Source organism: Fukomys damarensis, unplaced genomic scaffold, assembly GCF_012274545.1.
Source record: "Fukomys damarensis isolate Sample0158 unplaced genomic scaffold, DMR_v1.0_HiC HiC_scaffold_38, whole genome shotgun sequence".
Lineage (NCBI taxonomy): Eukaryota > Metazoa > Chordata > Mammalia > Rodentia > Bathyergidae > Fukomys > Fukomys damarensis.
Genome location: NW_022900950.1, coordinates 47,586,743 through 47,598,088, shown reverse-complemented (window position 1 = coordinate 47,598,088; position 11,346 = coordinate 47,586,743). Strand labels below are relative to the sequence as shown.

Sequence of the window (11,346 nt, the reverse complement as noted above, 5' to 3'; positions counted from 1 at the left end):
TTTTTTTTTTTTTTTTTTTTTTTTTTTTTGCGGCATTGGGGATCCAACTCAGGACCTTGCACTTCCAAGGCAGGCATGGCAGCGCTGACCTAAATCCCTAGCCCCAGTTTGCTTTTAAATTGAGAAAATAAAAGTGTAAATGAAGACCAAAATGTATAATTGATATTGTGAAATAGGAGGAAAAGTTCAAAGGGGAACTAGGGAGGGAGAGGTGGGGGAAAGGAAAGGAGTAAAAGAAAAAAATGAGAAAAGCAGGAAAAACAGAAACAAAGCTTTGTAAATAGGGAGAAGTGGAGGGATGGAAGAGAGGGAAGGAGAATTGGGAAAAACAAGAGCCAATATATATATCATGTACAGGTGTAAATTCCCACTGATGAATGTAATTGAATCATATATCTAAAATGTACCAATAAGCTTAATGAATAAAAAATTAAAGGATAAATAAATTAGCACTTTACATTATTAATATTTTCTTTTTCATGAGAAACGGTATTATTAGTAATTTGTTACATCTCAAAGGGGTATTACTTAAGTTTAAAAGAAAAAGGGTCTTGTTTTAGTGTAGAAATTACTTATTTTGAGATAAAATTTTTTAGCCTTTTAAGCTTTCCTGTGTGTCCTTATAACTCCTCTGAGGTTCAAAGGGAATTAATCTATCAGTTTTTAAAAATTTATTCCCACAGCTTTTTTTGGAAAAAGAAAGCCTCAAAACCACAGATGTTTTTCCTACTTGAAACTTAATACATTTATTGTTTGTCTCACTTGAAATGATCAACTAATGAAATTGCCCTGGTCATGGCCATAACGATTTTATACCTAAATCTAGCATGTGGTTTATCTTTAAAAGTCTAGATTCATTATCTTTATTTGGTCTTTCCACAACTTGTTTTCCTTCTACCCTGAGTCATAACATGGAAAAGGAAATTAATCCTGACCTTATATCTAAACCAAAATTACTGCATTACTAAATGCATGTTAAATATGGGATAAATACATAGTATTATAGCTCATTTTTATTTAGCCACTCTCATCAATACTTTAAGATTTATATTAAATTTTATAACTACTTGGTGTTGTTCTGTACTCATTCATTTATATCTTTTTTTTTTTTTTAATAGTGGTGGTGGGGACTAAACACATGCTAGACACACTCTACCACTGAGCTACATTCCCAGCCCTATTTAATACATTCTTGTCACATTCATTCTCTAACAAAAACTTAGTTGCTAGTAGTGAAGAAATTCCAACTGTGACATATTTGAAAATAAAATTTCATATACCCTACAAAAGAAACTTAATCTGATTTTTGTTTTGTAGGTTATTGAAGACAATGGTGTTCGAAGAGTTGTTGTGGTTCCTCAGGCCCCAGAGTTTCATCCTGGTGGTCACACAGTCATCCACCGTTCTCCACATCCTCCTCTGCCAGGTTTCATTCCTGTCCCAACAATGATGGCCCCTCCACCACGCCATATGTATTCACCAGTGACTGGAGCTGGAGACATGGCAACACAGTATATGCCACAGTATCAATCTTCACAAGTATATGGTGATGTAGGTAAGACATGTGAGTCTTTGCGGAGTTGAATATTCTTTGCTTCGATATAAGAGATGCTATCATCACAACATAAAAAAGAAACAACAGGGCAGATGATTTAGCTCAGTGGCACCATGCCTGCCTCATAAGCACAAGGTCATGAGTTCCATTCCGCCATACCAAAAACAACAAAAAAAGAACACATGGTAATAAACCACAGTCATTTTCTGTTACCTAAGCACTCTGTTAAGTGCTTCATTCTCATTATCACACCTTAAGGCAGGTAAGCACCGAGAAAATGAAAGAAGGAACATAACTTATATCATGCAAGATTATATAGTATTTAGTGCAGTCGTGTTCAAACAAGAGATCTTTTCCTCTGCCGTGCAGTCTAGACTGAGGAAATTTCAGCCAGGAATAACTGCCTTTGTTAAATCCTGAAGGCCATGTTGCTACTGTGCATCTACACAAGTTAACTAGGTTCAGATATGTGAGGAAATGAAAAAAACAGAATGAGCCATTAACCTCTTCTCCAAGGGAGCTAATAAGGGAAGAAATAATTTTATTCTTTCCCATGGTTTTAAATACATTTTGACAATGCTCAAATTTATATATTCAGTTCAAAATCTCTGCTGTGCCCCAGTCTTCTTTTTCTTTTTGTTTTTGGTTTTTGGTACTGGGGATCGAACTCAGGACCTTGCACTTGGGAGGAAGGCAGTGGAACCACTGCACTAAATCCCCGGCCCCCCAGATTTCTTTCTCTAACTGCCTTCTTAATGACTCCACATGACTGAGTCTTACACCACAGGCAGACAATATCTAATATCAATTTCAGTTTTGGTTCCCCCAGAACCTCCTTTTTCTCAGTCACCTTCATTTCTGTAGATGGTGTTGGTAGCCACTCAGATTTACTAAAATGAAGGTAAAGATCAGATTTAGTTTACTCCTCTTTCAAACACCCCCATCAATTTTGTATCATTTTTATTTTTTGAAGTTTCTCCAATTTCTGCTTTTCCACTGCTATTCAAATTCAGTCCACCATCACATCTTGCCAGGACAACTGAAATAGCAGCCTTCCTCTTGTTTTCCTGTTTCTAATCTTGGTCCTAAAAAGCTTCTCTCAGCTGTCATAAGTTGAAAATCCTGATCAGACCATTTCTACCGTATAGAAAAGGTTTGAGTTCTTGCTACATTTAGAATACAATCCTAAACCATTCTCCTAGACCAGAGTTTCTTAAACATGCTACCATTGATGTTTTGGGATAGATAAGTCCTTATTTTGGAGGCAGAACATCATAGTAAGATGTTTAGCAGCATCTCTGGCCTCTCCCCATTTGGTGCCAATAGCATACAGCTCCAGCACCTCCAGAACACACACTAAAAATTATCTCCAGGCTGCTAGGTAACTTTTACCATGGTTGCAGGATACTGCCCTGTAGCCCCTGACTGCCTTATCCTGATGCTTGCTCTTGTTCGTTCTGTTTTTCTAAACCATCCAGCTCTTTCTTGACTCAAGGCCTCTGCACATGGTATTCTGTCAAGAATGTTCTTCCCATTTTCTTTGAGAAGTTTCCTTTTTCTTTTCAACTTCAACTTTCAGAAGTACTTTCCCCAACTTTATCTTATCAGTCTGTAGCACTGAAGCCTGTTTGTTTCATTCCTGGAACCTGATATAGTTTGGGGAATTTTGTTTGTTTTGTTTTGTTTTTGTTTTTCTTATTTGAATGTTTTTCTCCCTCTACAGTAAACTCCCTAAGACTTGAATCTGGTTTATTTTTTTGTTGTTTTTACTTGCACGTAGCAAATCTGCTCAGCAAATCTGTAGAAGAAAAGTCTAAATAAAAAATGTATGTGCAGCATTGCCTATAAGTAAATGGCAAATATATTTATACACATCCATATGTGTATATAAAACATCATATGCCATATGTACTTTCAAATTTATTTCTCTTGCCCAAGTAATGCAGATTGATTCAGAAAGTCTAGATGGGGCTTGAGATTTTGCATTTCTAAACAGGCATCTAAGTGTGATGCTCATGCAGTGACCCAACAGACACACTTTTAATAGCAAGAGTTTAAAGTGCACATTCATCCCATTCTTCTATCTTGTTTATTGCTAATTTTTAAAATATATGTGAGAAAATTATAAGATAAAACCAGATATTACAATCATTGTTACTTTGTATTGTTAAGATCCATTGCTGTTTAGAGGGGGATATATATTAAAATACATGCATATGGTTTACAGTAATGTTAAGTGAAAGGCATAAATCTGCAAATCAGCTACCTGATAGTTGAAGGCAAGAGTTATATTGCATTGGATTTTTTTTTCTTTTTATTGAGTTTATTGGTACAATCTAGGTATACAATACAGTTATATTCATTACTGGGATCTTGTACCTTTACATGACAGGTCCTGGTTGTCATTGTTTCCCCTTGTCCCTGCCCTCCCTTCCCCCTCCTCCCCTCCCCATTTACAAATACTTTATTTCCATTTTTTCATTTTCTCATATTTTTTTTCTTTTCCCTTATTCCCTTTCCCCTACCCTTCCCACTTTCCCTACACCTTTAGCCCTTTTCTTCCTATTTCACATTATTAATTATCCCATTAGGATCTTGTGTACTGTTACAGTTTTTCACACCGGAGAAACTATTTGGTATTTACACATGTTTGACTTTTTTATTTCACTTAGGAGTATATCCTCAATATGTATCCATGTTCCTATGAATAAGTCTAATTTCTCATTCTTTATGACTGAGTAATATTCCATTTTATAGAAAAACCACATCTTCTTTATCCAGTTTCCAACACATGGGCAAATGGGCTGTTTTCAACTTTTAGCTATTACATACTGTGCTGCTATAAACATTGCTGTGCATATATCACTGTGGTATGATTCTTTTAATTCTTTTCAAAAGATACCCAGCAGTGAGATGGCTGGGTCAAATGGAACCTCTAGTCCCAGCTCTTTGAGGTATCTCCATATTGATTTCCATAGTGGTTTCACTAGTCTGCACTCCCACCAACAATGGAGAAGGGTTCCTTTCTCCCCACAACCCCACCAACATTTGTTACTGGTTGATTTCTTGATAGCAGCCATTCTTCGTGGGGTGAGGTGAAATCTCAGTGTTGTTTTCATCTGTATCTCTCGAAGACCAGTAATGTGGAATGTATTGGATTTTATATGCCAGGAAATTACCACTGTAGCCTAGTAGCTGACAGTGCTGATTTTCTAGCCAGTAGCTACTTCCATTACTCATTTTCCATGGAAATTTTCTGGATTACCACAGTGACACCTGACCCAACGTTTCATTGTCAGCAGTATTATTTTTGAACCTGAGCTTTGCTAGATAGATATTGTGCTCATAAATGTACAGTCTCATTTGATCCACAATAAAATTGTGCAAAATATAGAAGAAGAATCTAAGGCTCTGGAATGTGAAGTACTTTGTACAAGGTCACATAAGTTAGTTATTAAGAATTTCAACTCTTTTAGATCTGTTGTTGATAAAGTTTCTGCTCTTCTACTATAATATATTCTTTTAATTTTTCATCATTGCTTATTGTATCTTGAGTAATGGATAACAATACATTTGAAAAACACATTTTTAAAATGTGTACTGGTTGTCGTTCTTCAGTTTTTATTATTTCTGTTAAATTATAATTCTCATTGGGCCAGGGATTTAGCTCAGTGGTTCTGCCACCTGCCTCGCAAGTGCAAGGACCTGAGTTCGATCCCTGGTACCAAAAAAAGAATTCACTGCTTTAAACTGTACATATCAATAGTTTTTGGTATATTTATTAAATATACTTTTGCCAAGTGTGAGATTGAGCTATTTTTAGTATATCCCCTAAGGTTGACTTTCCTTTATCCATAGTGCTTGCTTGGGACAAACCAAAAGTGACAATTCATGCCACCCACCTCACAAGCACAAGGTCCCAAGTTCAATCCCAAATACCAAAAAAAAAAAAAAAAAAAAGTGAAATTCAGATTGTTTTGGATTTGGGAATATTTTCATATACACAATGAGGTATCTTGGAAATGGGACCAAAGTCTAAACATGGAATTTATGTGTGTTTCATATTTACCTTGTACACATAGCGTGAAGGTTGCTTTATGCAATACTTTTAATAATTTGGTACAGTTCATTTCATGAGATCAGATGTAGAATATTCCACTTGTGGCATTGAGTCAGCATTCACAATTTCAGATTTTGGAGCATTTCAGATCTTTTAATTAAGGATGCTCAACCTGTATTTACTGTATTTGTGACCTTTAATTCCAGAATGTTTCTGTCATTCCCAAAAAAAGCTTTATACTTTGCTCTTTTCCCACCATCCCCTACACTACTTTCTGATTCTGTGGATTTGCCTAGCCATTTTATTTAAATATACATGCAGTGTACGTATTGCACATAAAATTTTTATTTAAGTGTTCAATCTCTGTGATCTTTATCTAGATTATTTCACTTTACATAATGTTTTTAAGGTTCATGTGAATTGTCACCTATAGTAGTATTTCATTTTTATGGCTAAATATTTATTAGCTCTCTAACATTTTGTTTATTCATTCATTAGTTGGTGGGCATTTGGGTTGATTTCACTTTTTGTCTGTGAAAAGTGCTGCTATGAAACATTTGTGTGCAAGTTTTTGTGTTGACATACATCTTCTCTTGGGTGTGTATACCTCAGAATTGAATTGCTATGTATGTAATGTGATAATTCTATGTTTAGCTTATTTAGAAACTGCCAAACTACTTTCCTCAGTCTTGATACCATTTTGTATTCTACCAGCAATGTATAAGAGTTCCAATTTTTACAGATTCTTGCCAAAATTTGTTAGTGTTTCTTTTGATTGTAGTCATTTTGACTGTCAAGTTTTTATCTCATAGCTTTGATTTCCTTTTCCCTAATGACTATTGATGTTGAATACTTTTTCTTGAACTTATTGGCCATTTATATATCCTTGGAGAGTGTCTGTTCACATCATGCCCGTTTTTTCATTGAGTTGTCCTTTTTTTGGGGGTTACAGATTTTAATTTTTTTTTTATTTTGAGACAAAGTCTCACCAAGTCACTATGTAGCCCTGGTTGGGCTTGAATTTACAACCATGTGTCAGCCTACGTGAGTGCTGGAATTACAGTCATGTGCTACACACCCAGCTAAGACTGTTTTCTTTGCTAAGGTCTTTAAAGTTTTCTCCTTTTTTTTGAGACGAGGTCTCACTATGTAGTTGAGACTGACCTGGAACTCACTATGTAGCTCAGGCTGGTCTCAAACTCACAGCGATCCTCCTGCCTCAGCCTCCCGAGTGCTGGGATTACAGGTGTGTGCCACCATGCCTGGCCTAAAGTTTTCTCTTTAAAAGCTATTTTTCTCAGAACAGATTTTAAATTTAAAATAAAAATATACTATATTGCTGTGTGATTTTTTTTTTTTTTATTAGGATGAGTATTTCATGTAAAATACAACCTGGAATTTATAGGTATTGTGTGATGTGGTGTTTTGTTTTGTTTTTGTGGTACTGGGGATTGAACCCAGAGCCTGCTTACTGAACTATATCCACAGACCTTTTTAAATTTTGAGACAAGGTCTTCCTGCCTCAGCAGCAACCATGCCTTGCTGAATTTACAATATTTTAAATTACAATATTTTATCTAAACAATCGTACTTGGTTTGTTGTTATTTGTTTTGCTTATTCCTAAAACTTTTAGTGGTGGTTTCGTTTTTGAATTATAACAAAATTTAGGCAATCATTTTCTTTTTACCCCTTTTATAATTTTTTTGAAATTGAAAGAAATGTGAAAAGTAATAGCTCACAAAAGAGTAGAAGAACAAAAACAGTAGACAGCTCAGTACAAGTCTTAATTTCTTGCCTATAATCATAACACTATGAAGCTATTTCTGTGAGGGAAATGATGAAGCAAAAACTGTGTAAATTTTCTTGAGATATGTGCAGTGGTAACTTGGTACTCATTATTAATTGATTCCAGGAAGAGTGGCAAGTACCAAAAGTAATGAATACCAAACACATTGTTTTAGCTGAAAAGGGTAATGAGTCACCAGGCAATCAACATCAAGTTCTAGCTTATATGTTGAGTGCCAAACAAACAACTAGTATCAGGACAAAATTTTTGTGTCAGAATGCATCGAGTGACAAATTCAACAAGTTTCAAAGCAGTCAAGTATCAAGGTATGACTGTATAAATAATTATAATCAAGTCACAAATCTTCATTTTGTTAATGGAGATATAGAAATAGCTTTGTTTTGCAAAATTCTTCATAATATTTTATAGGAAGTTTTATGTGATAGACTTCTTTTCCTATTCTCTTTTCATGCCATAAACTTATTTGGAATAATCTTTTAACATTTGTTTTTGTTTCTTCCTAGATGCTCATTCTACCCATGGAAGGTCCAACTTTAGAGATGAAAGATCTAGTAAAACATATGAACGTTTGCAGAAAAAATTAAAGGATCGCCAAGGAACACAGAAAGATAAAATGAGCAGTCCACCATTATCACCCCAGAAATGCCCTTCTCCCATAAATGAACATAATGGAGTTATAAAAGGGCAGAATGCCAGTGGTTTGAACACAGGATCAGCAAAAAGCAAATCAGGCAGATGCAAAGGTAGTATACAAGTTGATGCAGAAATAGAAGGTAACTATAAAATACTCAACCATTTTTATTGATTCTTTGATTTATTTAACCTGATAAAAGTATATTCTAACCTCCCAATCATTTCATCCTGGTCTAAATAAAAAGGCTGTAGATATATAGTGTAATAATTCTAAATATAAAAAAAGTTGTAGAACCTTACCTGTTACCAACTACTGCTTTTGATAACTTGGGAAATTTCGCTTTGTAATTTCACATATATTGTTAATCTTACTGATTGAGAAAATGTCTACTTTATATGTAAACTCAGATAATATTAATCCACAGTCTGTTTTATCTATACCTGGACCATTGACCAATTTTGATCAAGTTTTATCAAAACTATTTTTCCCAACTTTTGTGTGTAAATCCTGCATAGTAAGTAGTTACATCATTAACTAGTCTCTTTACATTCTCTATAATTCGGATATACTAGTATTCTCATTCTTTTTCTTCCAAAATGTCTTTTCTCTTAAAATATCATTTATACCTTGCTTGTATCCTTCATCTACCCTGTGACTACCACCATATTAACACTGAGTGCTACTTCTTGATATGTACTAGCATCAGTCTCAATAAAGTAAATAGAAACTGGGTTAAACAACCAGATTCCCATGTGCCTACAACACAAAGCTAGTACCCAGATAATTTTTATATAATGTTCAGCCTCTTACTACTGTGTATCTTGACTTTTTATAGTTTCTCTGTGTGTGTCCTTTACAGTTTTTTTATACTGACTTTTTCTTTTTTAACTTACAAAGGTACACCAGTCCAAAAAACTTCATCAAACATGACTGAAGCATACTAAGTAGTAACTAAGGTGCTTCCAACTTTGAGGAAAATATCAAACTATAAGCCATTTTAACCCATCCTACCTTGCTTTTTCCTTAAAAGTTTCTTTTCATCACTAACAAATTTTAAATAATGCTTTAATGATTGTGACTTGTATGTTAGTAACATTTACAGAAATGTTCTTCAATTTTTGAGACTTACTAGCATTCTTCTCAGGACTGATGTTTCAGAAGACTTAAGCTAAAGTTTCACATATGCATTTGGTGGCTTTATTGCATTTGGGGAAACAATAATTGTAGCATGGCATGAAAAAATAGTTAACTCATTAAGAGCACAAGATTGGCAAATGAGGACTTGACAGAGAAGAGATTATTTTTACCCCTGTGAATAAAAATACACTATGAGAAAAATTTACTCCAGATATACATATGAAGTCATGTTATAATTAGTAATCACAGTTGAAATCAAAATAGAAATTGAAGCAGAGAATACTAAAGGACCACATTTATGTGTATGAACTAAAGATAAAAAATAAAAAATAAAAGTCCCAAATACCAACCTAGTTTCAGAAGTCATTGAGGGGAAGATTACATTTGAGGGTTTTTTAAATTTTTTTTTTTTCAGAAAAAGATGAAGAAACTAAAGCATTTGAAGCATTTCTTTCCAACATTGGCAAACCAGTAGTAAGTATCTCATATATTTTCTCAACATTTACATTGAATGTATTCATTTCATGTTTTCATTCAGGCCTTATTTAAAACTAGAAATATAATATAATATCAGTAATGGGTCCTTATGTGTCTGACCCAAGAGATACATAAAACAGTGAAGGAGAATATTGAGACAGGAATCCAGTTTTCTTAACAGGGCTACAAACTACATATAGATTATTGGAATAAACAGAGAGAACTGATAGTATGGATACAACTGATTATCACTTTTTTAAAAATCCATTTATACTATTTCTACATGAAATATATCCAGCTAACTTCAGAAGTGAAAAGAGTTTAATAAAATCAAATAATGGAATAGCTAGAAGAAACTTAGTATTTCCTCAATCTTTTATAAGTATAGATAGAATATAATAGAAAAAATTAGAAAAATACATGGTAGCAGAATTGGCTTACATAAACGTTTACACTTAAAATAACTAGTGTAAAATATATTATCTGCTTGGGAAAATATTTACAATAAGTGTTCACAATATTAAGTGTTCATACAAATTGAACATTTTAAACTAAGTACACAGAGTTATTCACTAATCAAAAGAAATATGAATTCTTCTGAATCTATGTGAAGTCCTGTTAAAAAAAAGTTAAACAAGCAAAATGTTTGCTACAGCTTGATATTAAAAAAAATAAAATAACTGGGGCTGGGGATTTAGCTCAGTGGTTCCACCACGTGCCTTGCAAGCACAAGGACCCAAGTTTGATCCCCATACCAAAAAATAATAATAGTAATAAAACAAAGAGATGCATAGATAAGTCAGGATTTTGTATTGGACAAAATTATATAGCCATTTAAAAATACAGTTATTTAGCACAGTGGTTCCACCGCCTGCCTCCCAAGCGAAAGGACCCAAGTTCTATCCCCGGTACAAAAAAACAAAATTAAACAAAACACAGTTATGAGTTTAATCCCCAGTACTGGGGAAAAAAACGAAAATACAGTTATAAAGAATGTGGGAATATGCAAAGATGCTTTTGACATAAGTCTGAAAAAATACCAGGGACCAAAATATATAGATATCATAATTACTGTCTAATAAGGAAAGACTTGCTGGGCATGTTGGTGCACACTTGTAATCCCAGCAATCTATTAGGCTAAGACAAGAGGATCACAATTTCAAGTTCAGCCTGGCAACTTGGCAACTAGTGAAACGCTCCCTCAGATTTTTAAAAAAAAAAAAAAATTTAAGGCTGGGGATGGTAGCTCAGCAAAGGCCCTGGTTTCAATTCCTAGTATCTTTAGGTGTTAAACACTAGAAGGAAAAACACCAAAATGTCACAGTAATTTTTCTGAGTACGAACTCAGGACCTTGCTTTTGTGAGGCAGGTGCGGTGTCACTAAACTAAATCCTTGGCCCTCCCTCTGCGTTTTGTTTTTTTTTTTTTTTTTTTTTTTTTAAAAGGCTATGGACTTGGAGGTAGAATTAGGTTTGACAAGTGGCATTAGTGGCTTCTATGCTAGTTCTCTTCTGTTCTAAACATGAGTTTCCTTCCTTGCATGTGCCATAGAGAATTATCCATCTATTGGACAGTGGTCTGTAGAAAAACCACTCTCAGCGTTCTGAATGTAGGACAAGGGGAGGGAGGTTTCTGCCCAAATAATTTGCAGTTTGAGACTGTCCAAGATAAATCA

The 11,346-nt window shown here is 34.3% G+C and overlaps 1 protein-coding gene across 5 annotated transcripts in view; it reads left to right on the top strand.

Moving 5' to 3' along the window:
* Fndc3a (fibronectin type III domain containing 3A) overlaps positions 1-11,346 on the top strand; it is a 149,916-nt gene that overhangs the window by 95,682 nt on the left and 42,888 nt on the right. For all 5 annotated transcript variants that reach the window (XM_010636986.1, XM_010636988.2, XM_010636990.3 and 2 more), the window contains 3 exons: positions 1,318-1,555; positions 7,927-8,196; positions 9,610-9,668. In XM_010636986.1, coding sequence (XP_010635288.1) covers positions 1,318-1,555; positions 7,927-8,196; positions 9,610-9,668 — 567 coding nt within the window. The remainder of the gene's footprint in view (positions 1-1,317; positions 1,556-7,926; positions 8,197-9,609; positions 9,669-11,346) is intronic.